The 25,960-nt window shown below is 48.1% G+C and overlaps 1 protein-coding gene across 4 annotated transcripts in view; it reads left to right on the top strand.

The window, feature by feature from the left end:
* Positions 1 to 25,960, top strand: part of plce1 (phospholipase C, epsilon 1) — a 47,369-nt gene that overhangs the window by 15,356 nt on the left and 6,053 nt on the right. For 3 of the 4 annotated variants that reach the window (XM_076151553.1, XM_076151554.1, XM_076151556.1), the window contains exons 6-37: positions 4,021 to 4,175; positions 4,360 to 4,502; positions 10,152 to 10,306; positions 10,458 to 10,625; positions 13,170 to 13,315; positions 13,407 to 13,554; positions 13,654 to 13,764; positions 13,844 to 13,953; positions 14,042 to 14,158; positions 15,632 to 15,760; positions 15,848 to 15,984; positions 16,551 to 16,657; positions 16,822 to 16,946; positions 17,045 to 17,189; positions 17,282 to 17,446; positions 17,574 to 17,688; positions 17,771 to 17,939; positions 18,042 to 18,164; positions 18,549 to 18,685; positions 18,932 to 19,170; positions 19,264 to 19,325; positions 19,408 to 19,573; positions 19,706 to 19,813; positions 19,926 to 20,042; positions 20,583 to 20,741; positions 20,883 to 21,018; positions 21,233 to 21,274; positions 23,239 to 23,357; positions 23,472 to 23,589; positions 24,526 to 24,663; positions 24,740 to 25,030; positions 25,126 to 25,289. In XM_076151553.1, coding sequence (XP_076007668.1) covers positions 4,021 to 4,175; positions 4,360 to 4,502; positions 10,152 to 10,306; positions 10,458 to 10,625; positions 13,170 to 13,315; positions 13,407 to 13,554; positions 13,654 to 13,764; positions 13,844 to 13,953; positions 14,042 to 14,158; positions 15,632 to 15,760; positions 15,848 to 15,984; positions 16,551 to 16,657; positions 16,822 to 16,946; positions 17,045 to 17,189; positions 17,282 to 17,446; positions 17,574 to 17,688; positions 17,771 to 17,939; positions 18,042 to 18,164; positions 18,549 to 18,685; positions 18,932 to 19,170; positions 19,264 to 19,325; positions 19,408 to 19,573; positions 19,706 to 19,813; positions 19,926 to 20,042; positions 20,583 to 20,741; positions 20,883 to 21,018; positions 21,233 to 21,274; positions 23,239 to 23,357; positions 23,472 to 23,589; positions 24,526 to 24,663; positions 24,740 to 25,030; positions 25,126 to 25,289 — 4,464 coding nt within the window. The remainder of the gene's footprint in view (positions 1 to 4,020; positions 4,176 to 4,359; positions 4,503 to 10,151; positions 10,307 to 10,457; positions 10,626 to 13,169; positions 13,316 to 13,406; positions 13,555 to 13,653; positions 13,765 to 13,843; positions 13,954 to 14,041; positions 14,159 to 15,631; positions 15,761 to 15,847; positions 15,985 to 16,550; positions 16,658 to 16,821; positions 16,947 to 17,044; positions 17,190 to 17,281; positions 17,447 to 17,573; positions 17,689 to 17,770; positions 17,940 to 18,041; positions 18,165 to 18,548; positions 18,686 to 18,931; positions 19,171 to 19,263; positions 19,326 to 19,407; positions 19,574 to 19,705; positions 19,814 to 19,925; positions 20,043 to 20,582; positions 20,742 to 20,882; positions 21,019 to 21,232; positions 21,275 to 23,238; positions 23,358 to 23,471; positions 23,590 to 24,525; positions 24,664 to 24,739; positions 25,031 to 25,125; positions 25,290 to 25,960) is intronic. The other variant, XM_076151555.1, reaches the window with a different exon arrangement.

The raw sequence follows: 25,960 nt of genomic DNA, 5'->3' as shown, positions 1-25,960 counted from the left end.
GCAGTTTTCTCCACTAGCACACAATCAGAAGCAGGTGAATACAGCACATATCATCACTTGACGGTGATGGTAGTCATTGTGATTGTACCGGATGTTGGTATCTAAAGTTTAATCTACAGGTCACTGAAGCGCGAGCACCTCTTGCAAACGTGGTTGACGCGCACACACACACGTGCAGAAAGACACACCGCACTCATCTGTGTACACAATGTTGCACTATGAGCACTGGACCAACATTGAGACAGTCCAGGCAGAGAGAGAGAGAGAGAGAGAGAGAGAGAGAGCCTCCAAGCCCCCTTTTCTTCCCTCTTTGACTCCAGATCCATTTAGCGTGGGCTTGGCATGTTTAGGTGTGCTTGGTTTATGTCTTCTGATTTGGTTTACATTGTCCCAGGTGGGTGGGACTTCGAGTGTCTGGCCGCCGAGATACCAGAGCTGCTGAACATACCTGGCCCCTGACCGACTTTCCAAACAGACGAGGTACGGCTGATTGAAGCTGTTTCACGCAGCGTCTCCATCCTCACGCCGCTCTGCTGCCTCCACTCTGGCCCTCTTATCTTATCTTACCCGCTACAAAACCAACGCGTTTTTGAGGGGCAAAATAGGCAAAAGATTTTTTTTAAAGATTTGTATCCGACATCAAAATTAAACTAATCAACAAATGAAACAATATAATAGAGACCAGATATCTGATATTCTTTATTTATTTTTTCTTGATCCTTGCCAATGTACTTTCTTTATTATTATATATTACGACCATTTGCAGGAATTGTTTGGAATGACACTTGAAGGCAAAAGAAATGTAACCAGATTCCTGGACCTTTAACTTGGTATGTAATGTATCGTAAAATATAACAGCTTGTTTTAGCCAAAAGGCATCTTGTGGTGATCTCAAATGATAATCTGCACCAATATTCACCTATATACTGTATATACCCTCATTATATATATGGAGCCTTTTAGACTGTGTGTTAGACTATAGCTGACTGTCGGAATTGGCCAAAAAAATCTCAAATCTCTCGTTGATTTATAGCTGAGGAGATGAGTTGCTCAGTGCAGGAAGGGTTGAGGCTGATGTCTCCACGGCGACCTCAGCGCCGAGTTCACAGACCAGAATAACAGGAGTTCTTGTGGTGTTGACCCTGCGCTGACCTCGGCTGACCTCAACCCTCCGTGATGCTGCTAAAAGTAGAGCTTAGTAGAAACTATGTGCTTCTATGCCTTAAATGTGGGCTTCATAGGAGAGAGCTTAAGGTGGCACGTGGGCAGAGGGGTGGAGGGGGGGGGGGTAGTATTGCAGAGACCACAGTGGCAGTAGTAGAATGCAGCATGGACACACACACACACACACGCACACATGCATACACATCCACCCTAGTGCAGCATGTCACAGACAGCTGGTCCATATTGTATTGTGTAACCTCTGCCCCAGAATCTACAGGTGTGTGTGTGTGTGTGTGTGTGTGTGTGTGTGTGTGTGTGTGTGTGTGTGTGTGTGTGTGTGTGTGTGTGTGTGTGTGTGTGTGTGTGTGTGTGTGTGTGTGTGTGTGTGTGTGTGTGTGTGTGTGTGTGTGTGTGTGTGTGTGTGTGTGTGTGTGTGTGATCGAGGAAAGGAGTGAGTGTGTGGTTCAGAAACATCAAAGCAAAAAGGGTCAAGCTCTGGGTGGCTGGGTCGGGGCAGAGGGATCAACAGCATCTCCAGTGTCCTGCAGACTCATCCCTGTGTGTGTGTGTCTGGGAGAGTGTGTGTGTGTGATGCCACAGGAGTGAGTCAGTGAGCACATTTGTCTGCGTGTTAACATGTGTATGTATTCTGCGTGTGTGTGGATTCCAGCTCAAGTTCAGTAGATCTCTGCAGTGCCCCACAGTGCTGCTGCTAATCCTTTCCCAGAATTGCTGTTGCCAGGCAGAGAAATGAGTCCAGCTGGAAGCTAACGGGACTAAAACCCAAACCCATTCACAAGTATTGATTAGGCACGTAGTTAGTACACGTTCATGTGTATTATAATCTCAACAGGTTTGGTTGCTAAACTCAGCTGCAGCTGCTTTAAGTGTCAGTTGAGGGGTGAGGAAGGTCGCCTGTTCAATTCCAACCATCCATCTCCATCTGTTTGTGTGGTTGGTTACTAATGAGTTTCAGAGGAAAGTTTCAACATCTTCCACACAGGAGTTTGTACCAAGAACATGTTTGTAAGTAGACCAGATGATCATATGTTCATTGTTATTGCAGCCTCATGCAAGGTATTGAATTACGGACATTTGTAGCAATGTCTCATTCTTAATTATTCATTTACTGTAAATGGAAAACAGGGAGATGAGTCACGAGTAGTGGACTTTACCTTTACTGAGCTTAACTCATTACCAGCTCCTACACACACACTTTTGTGTGATAACTTCATGGGATAGACAACATGTATTAGACAGGAAGAGTTTTGCTTTGAAGACAGAACTTTTTGAGGAAAGTGAAACATTCCCAGGATTAATCAACTTTCTGACATGAGTTCTTCACCTAACTGAGGCCCACATCCCTGCCATTCCCTCTTTATTTTGGGATCGACTCGCTCGTCTGCGTTCCCGGGACATCTATGAAACCCGAGACATGAACTACCTTAAAACTCTCTGCTATGTCCTTTGCCACCAGGCTTGTACACACACACACACACACATACAGTACATACAGCACATACAGCATAGACGCACGCACACACTCACCGCCGCCTGTTCTTCAGTGGCCTCTTTCAAAGTGTGTGTGTGTGTGTGTGTGTGTGCGTGTGTTATTAAATCCATTTTGCAGGGGTGATGTGCAAGCTGGTAGATCGGCTTCCCCTGAGGATGATCCAGATTTGAGAACAGCCAGGAATGCAGGAAACCCATCCCACTGAAAGAGCTAGATACTCTGTGTGTGTGTGTGTGTGTGTGTGTGTGTGTGTGTGTGTGTGTGTGTGTGTGTGTGTGTGTGTGTGTGTGTGTGTGTGTGTGTGTGTGTGTGTGTGTGTGTGTGTGTTGCCTCTGCCAGCCTGCACTTTTTGCAAGCAGGAGATTTGTTGGCGGTGGCATTTCAGGGCATGGAAGCAGGTGTGCAAACCCTACAAGCTTTGTCACAACCCCATGGTTATGTTGTTCTTTTGAAGATCTTTCGTAAATTGTATCTTCTTCTTCAACTATTGCAATTCAGATTTCATACTCAAGTGTCAACATCTGGAATCTTGAATGCACAAAAGTGTCGACCTGCACTGCAATTAAGGCAGGCTTTTTGGCTTTTCGGCTGATATGTGTGTGTGCGAATCAACTCGGCAGGTTCACCCCAGGACAAAGAAGGACTGGCTGGTGTTGGATAAGTGTTTCTGTCTGTCAGATGGATTATCTTCCCAGAAGTGTGTGAAGTGAAGCAGCTGGAGGCTTTTCTTTAAGGTCAATGTTTTGTCTATTCGGTCCAAACCTTTTCATCGACGTCTCTTCTCTCTCTTTTCTTCTGCCTCGATCATAATTTCTGATCCCGTCCACCGTCCTTTCTGTTCGTTGTATCTGTGCTTTTGTTGCATTTCTCGTTCTTGGACTACAAAGCTCTCTACTTCCCTCCGCTTCAACAGAGTAACGACCTGAAAAGGTGAAAAAGCATGTGCAGAGATATAGCTGTTGCCTCTCGACTTCGACTCGACACATTCCATTCTTCTGGTGTCCGTCTGACTCTCGGCAGAAGGTTTTCACGTTCCTCTTCAAATCCCTGTTCTTCACTTCCACCTTTGATCTAATTTTAATCTATACAACCTTTATTTAACTCTGAAAGTCATTTGGAATAAATCACATTTCCAAGAAGGCAGCAGTAGATAAAGAAAACAGACAAGGACATTGTTTGATTTTTACTCATCTCCTAATCTGAAATATGTTTTGTTTTCTCGTGTAATATCGAAATCAAAAGCTTGTGTACTCGAGATTTAGACCTCTCAGATCTGCTTCCAGTGATAATAACACCGAGTCTGTATCAGATGTTAAATGGACCCGCTTGTGGTTCTATCACAGGTGAGCTGCTATGTGCGGGATGAAGAGGAGCATAATGTGATTCATCCTGCCAAGAAGCTCCTGCTGTCTGGCCTTGGATGTTCCTGTCTCCACACATCCAGACTTAACGCCGCCGACCTTCATCCCGGGTCCTGTCCTCCTCCTTATGAATCCAGGTTTGTGTCCAATGTGTTTTCTCTTTGCTCCTTCGCACGCTTACAAGTTTGACAGGGAAATGATCTCGTCCTGTAGATAGCTGTGTTCTTCATCCGACCGCACTAATAATGGGGATTATGATTTGTCCTGTCTGCAAGCCTCAGAATAAAATTGTGTGTTCCATCTCTCTTTGTGAACTTCCAGGTCTTTCCGTGCTTGTGGCCTGAGGACGTCGTTGTGTTCCCTGCTGACCGGCGCCTTACTGGAGGCCGCGCTCGCTCTCGGCGCTCGCTCTGCTCTACCCTGCCCTCCGCCCCAGGCCTCCGCCAGCCACGCCGTGCTGAAAGGTGGGAGTCTCGATCAATGTGTGTGTGTGTATTGGTGAGGCAGGAGGAGTGTGTGTCTGGAAGATGAGGGAGTTTCCTAGAGTTTGGAACGATCAGCAGGAATAAATACTAACATAGAAATCATATGAATCAGTCGAGGCAAAAACAGTGAAATTAGTCGTATTTGTCAAAGGAAGGATGGAGAATGAGGACATAGAACTTCAATAAAGACCTCCACCAAGGCCAAACAAGCCCAGACAATGGCTGACCATGTTGACAAAGCTTTACTGTCCCTAACTTCGCAGCGATACGTCTAAGGTCTCAGAAAACCCCTGTGTTTGTTCACATGAAGCACGGCCAGCATCTGTGTGTGTTTCCAGAGAGTCAAAGCTTCTCACTGCTCCCCTGTGGCCCCTGCAGCTCCGCTCCGCTCCTCTCTGTGCTCGTTTCCCACACGGTACCGCAGCCACTCTGGGCCCAGGACCCGCAGCATCACGTCTGCAGATGATCCCGGCGGTTGCCCTGTCTTCTTTTCCCGTCGTATCCTCAGATGTCCGCTCTCTGGCTCGCTCTGCCTCTCGCTCTCTCTCTCTCGCTCGCTACACACGCACGTTTCATTTCCTTTGATCATGGCAGAGCGATAAAGGACAACAACAAGACGTCCAATTTTCACCATTTATATGTCAAATCCCTCTCTCTCTCTCACTCGCTCGGCCTGCATGACTTCATCGCTAACCGTCCGTCCAGATTCTCTACAGTGATGTTACGTATGACTAGAAATGTAAGCCGATCCTCACATTAATTTCCACTGGCTGCGTGCCAGGGGACGGGCTGTCTCTGGCTAGATCGTTGAGTCTGTCTTCCTCACAAAACGCGCGCGCGCACACACACACACACACACACACACACACACACATATATAATAGCACTCGATAATTTCAAAGCAACATTCACTCCTGCGTTCCTTACTTTATTTACCGTATTGATAGCCAATTTTCAATTTCGGCCAGGCAAGCGTACGGATTACCAAGCATTCCCTTCGTCTTCTCGCTCACACACACACAAATTGCATATCTTCAACATGACACCATGTTCTGTTATAATGGGAGTACGGGAAACGCGTGCACACAGCAGCTTAGAAGTCTTGGCAAGTCTGGGATAGCACACACACATGCACACACACGCGCAGCCGCTCGCTCCATCTCCCTCCGCCTGCACACACACACACACATACACACACACGGCATGAGAGACACTTAGTCTGTTTCCCTGCTACCTCCGCTGACCTTGGACCAAAGCAGTTGAAGTATTGCAAAGAAACACACTCTCTCTCTCTCACACACACACACACACACACACACACACACACACACACACACACACACACACACACACACACACACACACACACACACACACACACACACACACACACACACACACACACACACCGTCTGCCACTGCTTCGACTCACAGCCGTGTCAGTTTTGTTGTGAAAAAAAATAGAAAATTGATCGGGTTTCAAAGAGAACCCTGAGAATTCCACAACAGCAAACTGCAGCAGCGCTACGAGTTCCCGTGCTGTTGAGCAACGCAGCGATTGTCTACGACTTCTGGCAACATATTTAGGCGGCTTGTGCCTCGTTTGTTTCCAGGTTTAAATAGATACCAAATCCTTACAGGCGTGCAGGTTTGATTATGTGTGTTAATCCTGCTGCAGGTCTGGACGCTGCTCGTTACTCTCCTGCCTTTTATGGTATCGGCCCCCCGCTCCCACTTTCAGCCTTTCATATTCAAACAAGCATGAGTGAGAAGGCTTTTTTCCCCCCCGACCGCATTGGCGTGTTCAATGCAGACGCGCTTCTTAATGTCGCACCGCAAAGCCAAAGCCTGAAAACCCGCTTGGGAGGAACGAAGACGTATGTGTTGGATCCGATATCATGTTACCTTTCAATCCTCTAAAATGTCAAATAACGTCTAATTAGCGTGAGGTTGAGTTGATTTGCGAATCCAGGGACGGCCCCTAGTGTTCCCATGTTTCCCCTCACTTCGCACATTGGTGATAAGCCTGATCTCATACAGGTTGTTCATCTCGGTGTGGTAGTATGGGGCCTTGGTGGAGGGGGGTAGGGGGGGGGGGTTTACAGGATACTTCTGCAACCAACAATAATTCATTTAGATAAGAGTTGGAGAGCAAACTCTGCAGATGGCTGCAGCCCCCAAATGCTTTCAAGGATTACTGGTGTAATCTTCTGTCCAGCGACGGGATATTCTTGGACTTTTAATGCACGCGGTGATGGCCGGAATGTTTTTCTTAACCGTCTTCGCATGCCACGTCCGCTGTAACGACCCCAAAGCGTTTTTTGCGGCCCTCTCTGATGTCTCAGCGTCAGGCACATCTCTGTGTTTTCTTTCTACAGGGACGTTGGCAGCACAGAAGAGTTTTGGGGGGGGGAACGATAAATATCTGTCTGGGTCAGCGTGACACAGTTTTGTTGTCATGGTGATCTGTTGGCATCTGGAATGGGCAAAAGACGAATGCTGGCGTCTTTGGAAAATGTGGAATATACAAAGGTGTGACAGGTGTGTGTGTGTGTGTGTGTCATGGAGCCTTTTACAAAATGTAAGACGGTGAGAATTTGCCTGGCTTATCATGCATACAGATCACATTTTCATTTCTACAGCCTGGAGCTTCTGTCCTGTCAGATTGCTGCTTTGTGGGGAGAGATTGTCGTCCTTCCCTGTGAATGTTTGCACACTTGTGGTCATGATGAAATAATAGAAAATCATTGCTAGACAAAGAGGCCTCTGGGATTTAGCCGCAGCGTGTTCCCGTCTATGATCTCTGAATCTGGTTTAAGCTCTTACGCTGAGCTCATTTCCTTCGCAGCGCAATTTTCCCGGACTGTGGCAAAGGAAGTAGGCTACTGGTAATGGCCCGCTGTCCCTCAAGCTCAGCAAATTGCAGTTTTCTTTCTCTTTTCTTCCTCCCAGTCGTCATTGTACATTGTGCTCCTCGTCCACAGCAGATGTGGCGGCGGAATCGCAGTGACGGCAGAGCCTGGGAGGATTTTTAAAGTGCACTTAATGTTGTTTGCGAAGCCTGCACACGGTTCGAATGTACACAAATCTGAAAGGTCGTGCGGCAGATTGTGGCATTTTAGTCACTTGCCAGTTATCAAAAAAAACACACGCAGTTACAGGAGGTGTAACGGCGTATAATGTACAAACACAGTGCTGAGTGTGTTTCAATGGAAAGGGAGAAATCAAGGAAATGGTTGAGACATACACACACACAGATAGAGACGAGAAAAAGCTTTTGAGTGCATTGTTATCCTCTCGATCAGTTTCACCGTGGGTGTGTGTGTGTGTTCAGACAGTGAGATAGTCTGGCCAGTCTAACTCTAGCGCATGGCTGTGAACTATGTATGGAGAGAGAGAGAGAGAGAGAGAGAGAGAGAGAGAGAGAGAGAGGGAGAGAGAGAAGTTCCGAGAGAGAGAGGGGGAGGGAGTGAGCGAGGGAAGAGTGTTTGCCGAGAAGGAGAGGGGAACGGAGAGACCGACGAGGTGAATGAGAGGACGAGCAACTCACCAAGAGATCCACTTTGAGTGTTGTCTGAAATGGAGAGAGGAAGTGAGAAGTAGAGGGAGAGAGAGGGGGAGAGAGAAGGAGAGAGAGAGAGAGACGGCTGAAATGTGGACGAGTTTTCTCGGGTCACCCCGGCACTGATCTGTCAGTGTGGGAGGCAGGAAGCATGAAGCACTCACACAGGACCGACTTCAAGCTGATCAGTGAGTAAAAGCCCAGAGGTGTTTCACTTCATGTGTGTGTGTGTGTAATGCTCCTTTATGTGCTCTGAGCGTGTGTATGTGTCCTCAGACAGGTCTCCAGGAAATATCACACACTCATACACACACTGATAATTAGATAAGAGTTCTTATCTGGTCTGTTTGGATTTTTAGTTTTTCAGTTCGGATGCTTTCAGCTGTCGCGTAACCACAGAGATCTGTAACACACACCGGTCAGTGTGTGTGTGTGCCACTTCCTCTGTTCTATTCAGTGCCAAGTGGAGACTCAAGTCACAGCACGTGTCTCCACTCTCACACTTGGCAGAAGTTTTGGTCTTTTAGTACATAAAAGCAACATTTAAATGCTCGTGTGTGTGTGTGTGTGTGTGTGTGTGTGTGTGTGTGTGTGTGAAATTAGTTTTGTATACAACTGATTGACTTATTCAGTGTTTTGTTTTTTTTAATTCACTACACACCTCTGCTTTGATCCCATCTTACGCCTGAAACCTGTACACTTACACACACGCACATTTTCCTTCTCTCTCCATCGTGTGCTATTTTTAAAGGACGAATGCATTGAAAGGTGATTTTAAAAAGGATTTTCAGCCGATCTGCTCCGTATTCAAACACTGCTTCTTTATTCAGCATGCATTGCAGATGAGTAAGCTCATGCATAAGAATCGGGGTGGCACTTGCGGTCAATTGGTTCATGTCCATATTCTCACCTTGTGTCTACCAGCTGGACGCCTGCATGTTCCCTCAATCAGATGGGTGTTACGGGGTTATATGTGACTCATTCTCACAACACGACGCATCACTAAGTACCAGGTACACATGCACAGAATACATCTTTATATTTATTTCCTTCTTCATTGATGCACATTGGTGTGTAATGAATTCTTCAGAGGAGGTTTGAATGTAAAAGGTTTAAAGGCTGAATAAATGAATGGGTGAGTGTCGTGAAATTCATATTGAGATTCACTGCCGCGTTCATTTCCACTTCAAACAAGCAGCTCGGCCGCAGACGGAGCCGACGTCTTGGCTCGATAAAACAAGATTAACAACGGATCAGCGTTTTACTAAAGACCTAAGAAGACAAAAGGAGAATCTTCATTGAAGGTTCTGTCTGTCACTCGCCCGACAGAGAGAGAGAGAGGGAGAGCTGACAGACGACAAAGGTCATGAACCCGCAGATCGGAAGTTTGCGTCTCTGTCGGATACTGAGAGGATTCAGTGTTTGCCTGAGTCTTTCCTCTGGTCTCCTTCTGTTACATTACAGAAGCTGTGAGGCCGTGCAGGCGTTGCTGTTGCCATGGCTACCTGTGGCTCATCTCAAGGGTTACCCAGGACATCCTCAAGTGTGTGTCTGCATACATGTGTCATAGACTGCGTGTGTGTGCTTGCGTGCGTTTGTGCATTGATCTGCCCGCTCGCTCGCCTGGCCCTCATCCCAACAATATGCAGTGCGTCTACCTGGCAGCACGGGCGACAATTCAGAAAATGTCCATTAGTCCCGTGGCAGCGCGGATGAAGACTGGTTTGTGTGTGTGTGTGTGTAAACAGCCAGAGTAATGGACTAGACTGAAATCCAAACACAGGAACTGGCTGGTGATCAGCAGTGTTTACTTCCAGAGGGTGAATCGGGGAGACGTAAGTTGGCAGTACGGGTGTGTGGTGACTGATGGGTCGGCACATTTACAGAAAACACCTCAGATTGAAGCTTTCTGGCTGAAAAAGCGAACGTCCGACCACACAATGTCTCATCTTCTCCCTCTTATTGCCCCTTGTCCTCTTTTCCGTTATTTTCCTAACAGCATTACAAGCTCTCAGTCTGAAACGGTGAAACTAAATCCCCCCCCTGTCTCTCGTCCTCTCTTCCAGAGCGCCAGCTGGCCAGCAGCATGAGCAGCAGCAGCTCGCTCCCTCCCAGCGTCAGCGGGATCAGCAAGGAGCTGGCGGAGCTGCGACACCTCGTCCAGTTCCCCGAGGAGATCGCTTGCATCCTCACTGAGCAGGAGCAGCAGCTCTATCAGCGGGTGGGCAGGGACAGACACACACACACACACACATACATACACACATTTGTTTGAATGTGATGTCTGAAAGGGTGATGCCAAAGAAGATGCAAAGATGTGGAATAAATCAAACTCTCTCTCTCTCTCTCCCTCCCTCTCTCTCTGGCTGCAGGTCTTTCCACTGGACTACCTCTGTTTCCTCACGCGTGACCTGGGCAGCCTGGAGTGTCACACTAAACGGCACCCCAACCTCAAGGCCTCGCTGTCGGCGCCCGCAACGCCCACCCAGAGCGCGCAGCGAAGCAACGCCGTGGAGGACCTGGTGGCGCGTTTCAACGAGGTGAGGGTCGAGATCTGGACGGCGTTGTTTGAAGTCTGTTACTGTGTTTGGTTTGGGACTCATACACCCCAACTCTTTACTGTTAAGAGCGAGGGAGAAGTGAGAGGCAGATTCAGTGGGCGCTATGATGATGTCATCTTTAAGCTCCACAGTGTTTACATCAGCTGTTTTTCATTTAAGCCGGCGAGAGAATGAGAGACACACACACACAATATTTTCCCAAATGTGCATTGTGTCCATATATGGGCACAATGAAACTAGAGTGGAATTACAACAGTGACCCCTCCAACCCCCACCCCCCCCATGAGAAGACACTGGAGGCTTCCTGTGTCAGATACCTCGAATAGTGACCGTCGCAAAGGAAGACGAGGCACAGCTGAGATCTCTCTCTCCCTCTCTCTGATGAAGCCCCGATGTCGGTGGCGGTTGTCATGGTTTTCTGGGTAACGGTCCCGTCAGGGGGCTCAGATCAGTGATCGGTGTTTCAGATCCTGAAAGACATTTCATACTCCCCCGTATTTTTACCGGTATGTTTCAGATTGTGTTACATTAGTTACTTTTAAGCTCTTAAATTGTAATACACCCGAGCTTTGCCTGTCTGCTTTGCTGGTGCTGAGCCATGTTTGGGAGTGGAGGAGTGTCTGGTTGAGAAGGTCGGGCCCAGCAGTGTTTAGAGCCCTGACAGGCACAGTGTGTGCTCATGTGTGTCGAGTCTGTTATGGTCAACCTTGGTTATGTAACGCACGTATCAAGGGGAAAGTGACCCTCGCAGTTCAACTAATAACACACACGCACACACAGGGACAGAAGGAGAAGACGGGGGGACTCGCACACAAACAACAAAGTGGACATGTCCCTTTCTCTCTCTCCTCCTGCTTATCTCTCTCTTGCTCTGCTTGTCATCTCTCTCTCTCTCTCTCTCTCTCTCTTTCTCTCTCTCTCTGTCTGTATGTCTCCGTTTGTCTGTTTCTCTGCCTGTCTCTGTCCCTCTCTCTGTCTGTCTCTCTCTCTATGTCTCCGTCTCTCTCTCTCTCTAAATGGCGCCCTAAATGCCACCCTGCTGCCGACGCGGCTGCACGATTGTGCAACTTTAGGGAAAGCGAGCAGCGGCAGCGTTTTGCACATCCTCAGGAGACAAACTATTCATGGAGTGTGAGCTCCCAAGAAGCTCCCAGGAGCGTCTCTATGCCCATGACCTCTGACCTTTCATTGAGTAAAGAACTGTCCCGCGATGATAAATAAAATAACCTGATTTGATTACCATTATTTGTGCAGTTACAGTAAACGGATGACAAAACGCTGATTAGTCAATTACACCGAGTCTGCCGATGGAAGGAGAAGGCTGAAATGAGATTAGAGTTTGCAAAAGACAATTACTTTTAAAGCTGAAAGCTGTAATGTTCCTTATTAAATATACTATTCTGTTTATCTGTTTACTACTACAGGTTTTTATTTATATTTTACATTTTATAATGAACCGTTTTCACTTGGTGTGCACAGCGGTGTTGCAGAAAGAGGGTGTGGAAGTGGATTCATGTTTTTTATTTGCTCAGTAGTTACTAAGTAGACCCTTACATTGATATTAAGACAGAAATACCTTGTTACTAACTTTAATTTACAGTCATAGTTTAGTCGCCCACTTAACAACCGTAACTGTTTTGTCTTTCTTCATCATTTCGTTTCTCTCAGTCTGAGAAACCAATTGACTCTGCAGTGCAGTTGAGAGGAGAAGAGCTGCAGTCTGTGATGGATTATGTTATCAGAGTGACCCCTCCCCACCCCCAACGCTCCGCACGCTCACGCTGCCATCACACAGGAATGCAAAAGATGGCGTGATCGTGGTCGGACAGCGAGGCGGTTTTGCTTTTAGTCAGGGGGTGAAACTTAATGAGAGTTTTATAAAATGAGATGTTCGTCTATTAGGTTAGGGTTAGGACATTGTCTGCAACCTCACTGTGTTGTTGTGTCGTTGCGTATACATGTGTGGACTTCACATACCTGGGTTGTGTCACACACAGGTTGCATTGCATTGCTGCACACTTATGTAATCAAGCAGAATCCTTACTGACAGAACCTAGAACTTAAAACTCTCTCTGTGTTTCTGTGTGTGTGTGTGTGTGTAGCTGTTTTTAGTCCCAGTGAAGTCAGACTGGTAGGCTTTACAGATACTTACATAACTTGGGGATAGATCTCTGGGCCGGGGGATGTTTGTTACGCTGTGCAACTGGGTTAGGGAGGTGTGTGTGTGTGTGTGTGTGTGTGTGTGTGTGCTCATAACAAATGGATGCAGACAGTAGAGGGTGAGAGGCGGCCAACTGACATCTGATCTTTTCGTGTGTGTGCGGGTCCGTGTGTGTCTCCTGTGCTTGACTGGAAATGTACTATATTTCATCAAAACACCCAAAATAATGTATTAACCCTTTGTTTACTGCCCTAAACGATCTATCTTCACAACACACGTGTTCTTCGATGGTTTGAAGCAACAGATCCAGTAATCCAGTAATTTGGGCCTAAGCAAGTCTGAGCAAGGTTTTGTTTGGACAGGTGAGTTCGTGGGTGACGTGGCTCGTGCTGACGGCGAGCTCCATGGAAGAGAAGAGAGAAGTTTTCTCCTACTTGGTCCATGTCGCCAAATGCTGTTGGAACATGGGCAACTACAACGGAGTCATGGAGTTCCTGGCTGGGCTCAGGTGGGATAGAATGCACACACATAAAAACACACACACACACACACATTCACCTGCAGAAAGTGAACAAAGCGGGTTCCCTCTGCTACATCAGGTCACGCAAGGTGTTGAAGATGTGGCAGTTCATGGACCAGTCAGACATCGAGACCATGAGAAGCCTCAAGGACGCCATGGCGCAGCACGAATCGTCCTCGGAGTACAAGAAGGTCGTCACCAGAGCACTCAACATCCCAGGATGTAAGGTGGGTTGTTGGTTCCATTCAGCGTTAATGTCTGGATTTTTATCGCACATTTGTTGTAGTTTTGTGTCATTTTAATGATTAATGCGTCTTGCTGGATAGGTGGTGCCTTTCTGCGGCGTCTTCCTGAAGGAGCTGGGCGACGCGCTGGACGGGACGGCGAGCATCATCAGTCTCAAACCTCCTCCGGACAATACAGAAGATTCGCTGGAGGTACAGCGATCTCACAAACACACACACACAGGCCTACATACAGCATATAACTGCTTAAATTCCTTCTCTCTCTCTCTAGTTTGTGTCCGACTACAGCGGCCAGCACGCCTTCGTGTCTCGCTCTGGCTCAGACGGGCTGCACGTCCCAGAGAAAGAAGCCACAGTCAGCAACATCCTGCAGATCATCAGGTAAGCTGCGTGCTCCAGAGAAAGATGGCCAAGACCTTCCCTGCCATCTGAATTTCACTCTTCACTCTTCCTTTTCTTCCTCCTCCAGATCCTGCAACCGCAGCTTGGAGGCGGAGGACCCCGACGAGTCGTTCGCCAGTCCCACGTCCACCGGCCCTTCGCCGGCCTCCATGAACAACTCCTTCAGGGACCGCAGCCGCAACCAGTCAGTGGCCCTTCCCTCTTTTATTGACATACAGTTTGCATCTAAAGGTCTCTCTTCAGTGTGATGTCTCGTGTTCTGGATAGCGAGCGACCCCAGAGCGGGTAAAGAATCCGTCTCGGGGAGGGAGGATTGTTTCCTGTCACGAGGTCATGAACGATGCTGATGAATGATTCCCTTTTGGCCTCCGATTGCTTAGCGGAGGAGCGCTAAGCGGGAAGGGATGTGTAACAGTCCAGCTGTTACACATCTTATAGTACAAATCACACAAAAATTAAATGATGGAGTAATGAACCTGGCCAGTAAAGTTTATGTGCCACTCGATCTTGAGCCTCGCTTATTAGAGCTCCAAAAAGTTCCTCTCTCTTTGCTTAAAGCCTGGAAAGTTTCTATTGTTTGGCTCTTTGACCCTTCCTGCCAAAAGGTCTCCGACCAAAACTGAGATCTTTATTTCCCCCGTTCGCTCACGGACAATGACGTGTGAAAACCATCAAAATCGCCCGCTATAAATATTGCTGCGGTGTGAACGTTTGCTGTCAGCGATCGCTCGCTTTCCTCTCTGTCTCCTTCCTGTCTTGCACAATATGAAGGAAACTTAAATGCCATAAACTCTCATGTTTGTGTTTATTGCATTTAAGGATGATTCATAAATACAGTATGCTGCATGGATATCTTGTCCTGTGTCGGCTCTTGAACGATTCGGAATGGGCTTTATTAAATGGTTATCAGGATGAGACAAATGTTGGAAAAAACGAGCTCTGGTCCTTCTCAGAGCCACTGGGAAGTGATTATCAAACAGCTGGAATTTGGACACGCCACGGCTCCAAGCTCAGAAAGCAGAAGTGCAGGACTCCGGGGTCGGCTGTGTTTGTGTTGAGGACACCTGGATTAAGTTTGACTCTGAGTTACGGTGCCGTCTCGGAGCGCCGGATGACAGCTCTTAGTTCCTGGCGAAGGGGTGTGGCGTTCATCTATCTGTGGAGGAATTACACATAAACACCATCTTTCTTACATGAGGGGCTTTTATGTTTCCTCCTCTCACATCCTGATACCTTCCTGAATCACATCGATCATGCTTATTAGTTTGAACAGCGTGAGCGATGATCTGCCTCGACCTTTCCTCTCCTCTTCTGATAGCCTCTTGACTTTTGCTTATTTTATCTTCTCCCTCTCACTTCTCCCTTCCTTTCCTCCTCCCCCCCCCTCTCTTTTTCTAGTTCCTACTCGTTTAGGACACCAGCAGAATCAAATCACGTCTTGTAAGTCTGTTGAAGTCGAGCCAATGCGCCTGGTTTAAATCGCAGTTTGGATATGAAATGTGACGCATGATGCACGAGCTGTATAACAAACCTTTACTGCACTAAATATCTAGTCGAATGCATTTGCAGTCCGTCAGTTAGTGCTGTGATGAGTTTAATATGCAGCACTAACTCAAATCCCTCGGTTTTTCTTCTTCTTTTGTCCTTTTTCCTGCAGATTCATGGTCGGGGACTTGTCAGACTCAGAGGGTGACTTGTCGTCCGAGCAGGCGGCAAAGGAGATGGAGTTCCACGGCACGGAGGAGACACACAGGGCTTTTAGCCACGGCACGGAGCTGATTCCCTGGTGAGGCACAATCCCCCCCACACACACACAGAAGACTTCTCTGGACACACACGCATTCATCGCATCTCTTTCATCCCTTTCCCTCAGGTATGTCCTGTCGCTGCAGCCGGACGTGCATCAGTTTCTGCTGCAGGGAGCAACGGTCATCCACTACGACCAGGACAGCCACGTCACCGCCCGCTGCCTGCTGCGCCTGGAGCCAGACAACACCACACTCACCTGGGGTAAACCACTACCTGAACAGCACCACAACACAAGCTACATGTCCTCTGAGAGCTCATCACACCGTTTACATCCATTTTATTCATTATGTCAAAACGACCTCGGTGGGTTTACTGTGTCACCGTTGTCAATTCGGAAACAAATGTATCTAATCAGACCGATAGGGATTTTTATTTACAACCCTTGGTCTGGTGTTTATATTATTCCCATAGCCCAACAGGTCAGCTTATCATGTCGGCCATTGTTCTTTGTCTAAGTTTATTTACAAGGAGTTTTCTTTTCGGGGGTAGTATGTTGAGATGAGCTTAGATAAGCCGCCTTCAGAGTCGCATGTGGGTTTACATTTCAGGCGGTTGAGCTGCTGACACGCTTTGCTTATTATCCCTCTTTAAACAAGTGTCCAGGACAGAATAAATCATTTCCTGCGTCATTACTGTGTTTCACTCAAGCGTGTGTTTATCCCACTGTTTTAAAACGCTCGTTAAAGTGTTAATATGGGGCGAGCGGCTCAATTTCCTTTCGCCTTTATGACTTTGGTAAACATGTCGTAAATGTTGCTTGGTGGCAGGTAAGCCTCAGAGCGGAGGATCTTCCCCCACCGAGCCTCCGCTGGGACTGGGACAGACTGTGGTGGCCGGACTGACAGAGGGCCTGTTGGACCTGGGAGTGGTGAAGGTTTGTTTCTAAAAACTTTATTATTATATATATTTATCATATTTATTGTAGTATAAAGTTCAAAATGGATGTCTTCTCTCTTTAATCTTCAGCCACGGCTTGAAATGGAATATGAGAAATGCCTTCCACTGGTGACATTTATATTTTGTTCCCTCCGTTTCCAGGCAGTGTTCCTGGGTCACCAGGGTGTGGACGTCCACGCTGTGTGTTTGCAGAACAAGCTGAGCCAGATGACGGTGGAGGAGAACAGCCTCAGTCTCCTCTACGGCCTCAGCACCACCGACAACAGGTCGCTGCCTTGTCACTGCCAGAGCCCAGAAGGTCACTTTTCTGTCCCTTCATTATAAAACACAGGCGGCATTTGAACCCACGTTTCTCTGCCCACAGACTGCTGCACTTTGTGGCCCCCCAACACACGGCTCACATGCTTAACAAGGGCCTGTCGGAGTTGGTGAACGCAACCAGAAAGCTGAAGAAGTTCCCCGACCAAAGACTGCAGTGGCTGAGGCGGCAGTACGTCAGCCTGTATCAGGTAAACAGCAACGTCAGCCGTCTCCATCTTAAACTTCCCCCGTCATTTATCCACGTTTGAATGATCTGTGTCGTGTGTTCTGTCCGTTCCAGGAAGACGGCAGGTACGAAGGCCCCACGCTGGCGCAGGCCATTGAGCTGTTCGGGGGACGGCGGTGGAACATGGGGACGGGTGGGGTCGAGAAACACACCACGCAGAAGAACAGCCCGCTGGGTAGCAACGAGAAGGCCAAGAAGAAGAAGAAGGTTTTGGTCCGGGTCAGTCACAGCTCCACTATGACTCATGAGAGATGTTGCATTTTAATAGTGATTAATTCCAGGGTGAGTAAATAGTTAAAAGTGATTAATCAACTGATGGCTCATATTGTTTCCCTATGCGACGCAGGGCGACAGTGGAGACGCCACAGATGACGAGATGGCTTCCAGAAAAACCCGGAGCTGTAAGGAGGGAATATATCGGAACGGACCAGAGTCGGACAGCTTAGACCAAGAAGAGTCAGGTAACACTTTTTGGAATTAAACTAATTTGTAGGAACGCATAAAAGTTTCAACATCAATCCTCAGACCTCTGTTCTCCCTCAGAGGAAAGTTTCCCCGGACCGTTCTCCCTGTCGAGCAGCAAGAGCCCTGGATTACACGCCTCTTCCACCTCCTCCTCCTCCTCCTCCTCTTCCTCCAGCATGGCAGGCTCCAACCAGTCCCGCCCACAATCCTCTCCCATCCTTTCAGGAAATTCCAAATCACAGCCGGGGTAAGGACACAAGTTTGAACCCCGCCGAAGGACTGGGACACGTTCTCCCGAGTCATCTTATCATGTTTTCTTCTTCTCTTTTCTCTTCGGTGTCCGTTGCAGAGCGTGGAGCAGCAGGTCGTGGCACGGCCGGAGCAAAGGCTGCTTCAGAGGCTTCCAGAATCTCATGATTTCCGACAGCACAATGAGCTTCATCGAGTTTGTCGAGCTCTTCAAGTCGTTTAGGTAGGTCACACACATTGTTCTCGTGCAGTGGTGTTTAAAAGCAATAAGACACAAACACAGAACATGTTTGGATAACATTTTTGTTCTATAATCTTTGTGCTCTTATCAGTAGTAGACATTCTATGCGCGATAAAACAAATTCAACAAATGCTTCTCAATCTTATCCCACCCAAGGCATTTTTCCAAGTTTTCCTTTTTTGTACATAATCTATAACTCTGATAAGAACATTCCTGTATGTATCAATCTTTCTACATTTTTCAAATGGTATCCTCTAATCCATGTGTCAAACTCCAGCAGCCAGCTCGGAGTGAATGCATCAACTTTTGGAGACGACATCATCCCATTCCTGAGTATTAAATCCCATCTCTCCGTTTCTTCTCCAGTACCCGAAGTAGGAAAGACCTGAAGGAGCTGTTCGACACCTTTGCCGTGCCCTGCAGCCGTTCAAGTCCAGAGTCGGCTCCTCTGTACACCAACCTCAGGATCGACGACAAGGACACAGGACTGCAGCCAGACCTTGGTATCAGCACACACAGTTAGATTAGAACAATGTTATTCTTCTATGTATTTATACTAAACTTTAAATTAAACTTTTATTATCCCATAGTTGGGCAATTCAGTTTCAAACGCATGCAGTTACATGAGATGCACGCACACACACACATGCACCGGGGGCGCACCGCAACCCCAAATGAAGATTAGATTAAGAAGGCAAAACTGTAAAATTGTCAAATCTAACAACACATCCTCCGGCTACCCCCTCCAGACTTACTGACCCGCAACGGTTCTGATCTGGGCCTGCTCATCCGGACCAGGCAGCAGATGTCCGACAACCAGAAGCAGATCTCCGACGCCATCGCGGCGGCCAGCATCGTGACCAACGGCACCGGGGTGGAGAACTCGTCGTTGGGCGTGCTGGGACTGGCCATCCCCGAGCTCAACGACTTCCTGGTCAACTGTCAGCGAGAAAGCTTGAGCTACGACGAAATTCTCAGCATCATACAGGTAAAGACGCGATAAGACAGGTGAGATTTGATTGCGAGATGAATGTTCTGAATGAATTTGAATTACGTTGATGTCTTGCTTATCCTCTTGCAGAGATTTGAGCCTTCATCTAGCATGCGGCAAATGGGATGGATGTCATTCGAAGGATTTGCAAGGTGAAGTAAAACATCATCGCCACTAGCTGTGACACAGCGCAGTGACATCATCCGATCTCAATGTCCCTCTCCTTCCTGCCAGGTACCTGATGGACAAGGAGAACTTTGCGTCTCATAACGAGGAGTCCCAGGTGAACCCGGAGGAGCTCCAGCACCCTCTGTCCTTCTACTACATCGAGTCGTCCCACAACACCTACCTGACGGGCCATCAGCTCAAAGGAGAGTCCTCTGTGGAGCTCTACAGCCAGGTGAGTCTGAGGGTTTGGACAGGGTCAGTGAATCTCTGAGAGTGACCTTGGATTTGTGTCTTTCTGTATAAATCTTGGGCAAATCTTTGTCGAATGTATGTAGTAGTGTTGTCGGTTGTCGTGGCTACATAGGTGCTGCTGCAAGGCTGTAGAAGTGTGGAATTGGACTGCTGGGATGGAGATGATGGAATGCCAGTGATCTATCACGGACACACACTGACCACCAAGATACCCTTCAAGGTTAGAAATGCGTTTAAGTTGTCTCATTCACACACTCGATGTTTGAGAACACGTGCTGTGTTTGATGTTCTTCACCATCTCAGAGAATTGTATCTCTCCCATGATCCTCCAGGATGTGGTGGAAGCGGTGAGTCGGTCGGCCTTCGTCAACTCTGACATGCCGGTCATCCTGTCCATAGAGAACCACTGCTCCCTGCCACAGCAGCGCAAGATGGCTGAGATCTTCAAGGTGAGACGAGTCAGAACTCAGACGCTGCTTATGTTTACCTCAGAGAGGAAGAGCCACAGTCCTCCTCTTCCTCACTGAACATGTGGGGTTCTGCTTCTTTTCCGGTTCGAGTCATTCAAGTTTCCCCGGGCAGATGTTCTCAGCTGCTCGGGGCCTTGAGAGTTGGCAGCCGTCCACTCAGAGGATTTTGCTTTTCTAGCCTTTCAGCTACATTGTGTCTTTCTTTTCTTTTCTTTTTTTGAACTGGAAGGCCACGCATATGGAAAAAGGAATATCATTTGGCTTTCATCTCGCCAAATTTCCCAGCGTTCCAGCCTCCCTGGAGATGGACTTCTGAGTGGCCTGATGAAGTCTATTATGTTGACATTTTTGTTTTTGTCGGAGCACCATGTCACTTGTTTGGCTGAAGCATAGTTTTGTGTTGATAAAGTCACTAAGTTTGCCTCTTCAGCTTGTGACTGCCTCCTCCTCCTCCTCTGTACTCCAACACTCATCTTTTATTGACGACCGTCTTGTCACATTTGATTGTGTGTTAACCAGACGGTGTTTGGAGAACGCCTGGTGACGCGCTTCCTCTTCGAGGGCGACTTCAGCGACGACCCCCACCTGCCGTCACCGCTGCAGCTCCGGGGAAAGATCCTCCTCAAAAACAAGAAGCTCAAAGCCCACCAGGCACCAGTGGACATCCTTAAACAAAAGGTCAGTGCTTTAACAGATGTGCTTTCACATCTGTTTTCAGGAATCACTAAGCCTGCGGTTCTCAACCTGGGGGTGCGGACTCAGAGGGGGGATCTGCTACTCTGGCATCGTTCGTTTACATATTTTGTATTCGCGTTTCAGGCTCACCAACTGGCCCACATGCAGGCCCAGGCGAGCAACGGGTCGCCGGGGGTTACCTCGCCTGGCAACCACGGCAATGAGGAAGAGGAGGAGGAAGAAGACGAGTACGACTACGACTACGAGTCGTTGTCGGACGGTAAGAGAGAGACGAAAAAGGCAAACACGACGAACACGAGGGGGTAAAGGGTTTTAATGGATAAATGAACATTTATAGAATATGGTGTTTCTGGTGGAACAAACCTTTCTAATCTTTACATTTAAATTCTTTTTTAACCCCTTAGTCTCTTAAGTGGAGGCGCTGTTCTCAATCCTTCCCTCTCTTATTTTTATCTTGCCTGTTTCCTATTCAGCCGACGTCCTCACGGCCTCTACTGCCTCCTATGGCCTGGAAGGTAAACGCACGGCTATGGCTAAACGCTGCCGGGGGCCAATGTTTCCCCTGAATTCTCACTCTGCAGTGCTTAGCAGGGAGTCATTTGGACTTTACCTGTATTTGTACATTTACCCATTCTGATATTTTATTCTTGCAAAAAAGAAGTTCCTAAATTAAACTCTGTAATGTGTCGTTATGACGTCGCTGTAGCGTTCTACCACTGCAGAATTCTCACAGAGGAAACATTGGTGTGTAGATGGTCATTGTTGCCGAGTTACTGCTTCTTGGATCCCAGGGAGGAGTAACGAACGGAACCATAACCCAAACCGCCCCTAAGCCCAAGGCTGGGTTGCTTCCCAGCCAAGTGTGTATCACTCTGCCCCACGCAGCTAAATATGCTCACTGTTCACCCACACACACACACCTTTGCGTGCATCAATCCCTGCCAGCTTCCTGCGCTTCGTGTCAACAGCGTCAGCAGCAGCTACTCTGGCCATCTCACATAGCAGCAATCAAATCTAATCGCTTTGAAACAACGCTATAAAACCAAATTGACAACCATCACTCAGGCGCCTGGGGCGGCTCGCTTGCATCCTGGTTTTGTTCAGACCACAAAGTGGCGTTATGGCACAAAGCCAGGCCTCTGTAGTCCCGTTTACAAATTGCTCCCGTTGCTAACGATCTGAGAATTTGTATGAAGGTGGCACCCGAGCACAACTATATGACTATCGGAAGAATAATAATGTTCTAATGAGGCGCGCTTGTCTTTTATTACCACTGTGACATTGATTACGTGATGTCGGCCAGCAGTTTGCAGCTTTTTTGTCTGTCAGTGTGTTCATGTGGGGTCAACATCACCTCCGATCCAGATTCTTCACTTTAAGTGTTTAACCTGGATGTGTGTGTGTGTGTGTGTGTTATTTTGGTTGTTTTTGCCCTAACTGTGACGTGGCTCTGTGCTTGTGCATATTGTCTGTATCTGGAGCCCTTATGCAATATAAAATGTAGGACAGGGCAGGGACGACCTCATCTGTGCGTATTCTTCAAAGATACACACTTCTGAATGACAGTTAGAGCAGTAGGGCTGGGGTGACGCATTGACACGCCCAACATGTTTCTGTTTGTTTTGAAATTGAATGTAATTTATTTGTCGTTGGATACAGATTGCACTCGATCACTTTTACTTAATTGAATAAGCAATTGGATTGTAAAATGGAGAATATTAGTCAAAAGATGAGTGGTTTTGGGACCCCTGTGTGTATGTGTGTGTGTGTGTGAGAATCTCTCTCTATTCTCTCTTCTCCTCTCCTCCCTTCGTCCTCTCCGCTGTATTCATCTGTGACCTCGCCAGTGGCTGGGCAGAGCTCATTGGGGGGGAAACAAAACAAAAGCCATCTGGTTTCTCAGGCCCTGCGTGCCCCCCCCCCCCCCCCCCCCCTGCTCTAAACAACACAACAGGGGAAACTACCCCGTCCCTGCTTCATCCCTGCCCGTCAGAAGAAATCAGCAGTTAGTGAGGTCTTCTATTTTAGCCCAAGCAGCCATTCGTTTGCCACCAGTCTCCCGACTTCCCAACTTTCGGAAGCCTACGAGGTTGAATCTGGGGGTCAGCTCTTCCCAAACCCGGGATTTCCCCATATGTCAGGAACTAAAAACGGCTTTTCGGTGATGGAACGCTTCTGTATTTTTCAAGATGATATACTGTACGTCTGTTTCTACTTAAGGCCGGCGTGATTGAGTGGGAGGAACTGGACTCCCTCCCGTTTACGGTCGACAGATGCTTAACTGTTTTCAAAACAAGACAAAAATGCTTTAATTTGAAATTACATTAGATTCCATCGGGTTAGCAGCTGAGAAATGTCCCTTCCTCTGACATTTACAGTAATTGATCACAAAGAGCATGAACTTTCACCCCCAGACTGGACTTGAAGCGCCGTCTCCTGCTGCTAATTCTAAAAGAATCTGAACACATTGTCACTGCAGATAACATCCTGGATGACAAGCCAGAGGGGAAGACGTCTGGAGACAAGGAGGACCAACCTGTGGACGAGGCGCCCAAAAGGATGAAGAAGGCCGACAGCTCCACGCCGAGCAAAGGAAAGGTGGGAGTCTGCAGAGCGGAGAGTGCAACACACACAAATGAGCGTGAAGACTGAAGTAGCTGCACACACACACACACAATACTCATGTCCCGTGTCTCCCTGCATCCTTTTTAGGTGTTTGACATGGAGCTGGGGGAGGAGTTTTACCTTCCTCAGAACAAGAAGGAGAGTCGTCAGATCGCCCAGGAGCTCTCTGACCTCATCATCTACTGCCAGGCCGTCAAATTCCCCGGTAGGCTTTTGCTTTGAGATGTTTTTCTGTCCCCCCCCAAAAAAAACAGAAACGTCCTCGATGAGTCATGAGCGACTGTGTCTCCGTCCCGTCCCACTCTAATCTATTCTCATCAGAAAGGTCAGAGGTCAGCCCCTCTCCCCATGTATTCAAACTGATTCACTCTGGAATATTTAATATCCCTGTGTCACACTCCGCTCTCTCTCCCACACTGGACACCCACTTGGACAATGACGTCCCCGTCCCCTCCCCCACCTCATGGGAAAGTGTTTACTCGCTTTATTGTGGCGTTCGTCGGTCCCAGAGCAGCCCGACAGAAGTGGACCGAGTTGTTTTTATGTTACGCGTAAAGAACTGGGACATCTTAAAGTAGAAGTAGAAGTAGTCTGAATCAGGTGTCACCTTTGCTCCTTCTGGAATATTCTCGCCCAAGACTCTTGAGTTTTGCTACCCATAACGTCTCTATGGAGTCCAGCGTTTCCACTCGCTGGACTCCATCTTCATTCTCTGTTACCACACGTCCCAAATATGTCTGCCCTTTTCTTAAATACCCCTCTTATCTCCTCCTTCCTCCCTCCCTCAAGTGTCCTCTTCCCTTTTTGTCTCCTCGTCTCTTTGTGAGATATCTGCCCGTGTTTACTCGGACGTCTTATTGAGACCGAGAGGAAAGGGCAAAGGGAAAATCTCGGATTCAGGATCGCTCGAGCAGAACGAGCCAATCTGTCCTGCACAGACGCTTAAATTAAGATAATACTGAATTCTTATTACATCATTATACAGACACCAGAAAGGGAGGAAAGGTTTTACATGCGTCATCTTGTAGTCGAGTGATTACATGGTTAAGTTTGATTCCTGTGCATTGCGTTTAAGAAATAACAGATGTGGATAAACTCAGCCGTCCCATGTCTGACCGCTCTTTCCTGTCTCCTTCCTCAGGTCTGTCCACTCTGTCCCCGGCCGGCTCTGGCAGGGCCAAAGACAGGGGTAAATGCAGGAAGTCCATATTTGGCACGGCGCCGCCTCGAAGCAGCACCACGGCGGAGGCTCCGACGCAGAACCGCACACCTGGGAAAGGTAAAGGCGCATTAGAGGAAGACATGAAACTTAGACCTCGAGAATGGAGTAAACATTCCTCTACCTGTGCCTGTAGGTGGCGGCGAGCGGCTGAGCTGGGGGGAGCAGCAGACGTCACCCGTCCTCAGCGCGCCCACCTCGCTCAGCGCCATCATCCGCACGCCCAAGTGCTACCACATCTCGTCCGTCAACGAGAACGCCGCCAAGCGCCTGTGCCGCCGCTACTCGCAGAAGCTGATCCAGCACACGGCCTGCCAGCTGCTGCGCACGTACCCGGCCGCCACCAGGATCGACTCGGCCAACCCCAACCCGCTGCCCTTCTGGCTGCACGGCATGCAGCTGGTGGCGCTCAACTACCAGACCGACGGTAAGCTTCTCCCCCCCGTGTCCATTCGTATTCCTTTCTTTCATGTCTGTCTGTCTGTCTCTGTGTTTTTAAATCTCTTGTGGTCGTTACCGCAGACCTGCCCATGCAGCTGAACACAGCGCTGTTCGAGTCCAACGGCGGCTGCGGCTACGTGCTGAAGCCGGCGGTGCTGTGGGACCGCAGCTGTCCTCTGTACCAGCAGTTCAGTCCGATGGAGAGGGACGTGGAGAAAATGAGCCCTGCCGTCTTCTCCATCAAAGTGAGTCCACACCGGCTTCCCTCTTCATCGCTTTGGCACTCAAACACACATTTCAGCTCCTCGCCTCCTTAGCAGGTTTAAACATTAAAAGTGTTTTCTCTTTAGTCAAAGCAGATATCACAAAGCTTTCAAAAATGGAGCAGTTCTTCATTTGCAGCTGGCGACACACACACACCCACACACATACACTCCTACAGTGCACAGACAGAAGACACAAGATTTATGTTGTTATGAACCGTGTGTGTTTGCACTATGTGACAGGCCACCCAGCTAATCTGCAGTGATATAATGGCGAATAAGAAAAAGAGCTCAGCGAGGAAAACGGGCCACAATCACAGAACCTTTAGTCACAATCACAAATCTACACGTTCTGTGCTTCATTTACAATAACAATAACTTCCTAAGTGCCCCTCCGGTTAGGGCAGTCAGTGAACGCTGCCACAATATGGTGTTGATGAGTCGGAGCTCGTAGCTGCTGTGAGGAATCTGAGCTTCTCCCGTTTATCTTCCCACAATTATCACAATCATCATCCTGAGATCAGTAATCCAAGCGCCCCGAGGTCTCGTGAACACTTGTCCTGTAAACCACCGGTGTAAACAGACTGATGATGTAATGCTCGTAAAACCAGAGTTTGGGCCCATATGAGCGAGCAAGAGAGAGAGAGAGAAGC

The sequence above is a fragment of the Genypterus blacodes genome, unplaced genomic scaffold (genome assembly GCF_046128005.1).
Source record: "Genypterus blacodes isolate CSIRO-AG114 ecotype Tasmania unplaced genomic scaffold, CSIRO-AGI_Gbla_v1 ptg000055l_1, whole genome shotgun sequence".
Taxonomy (NCBI): Eukaryota; Metazoa; Chordata; class Actinopteri; order Ophidiiformes; family Ophidiidae; genus Genypterus; species Genypterus blacodes.
This window is presented reverse-complemented; position numbering and strand designations above follow the sequence as displayed.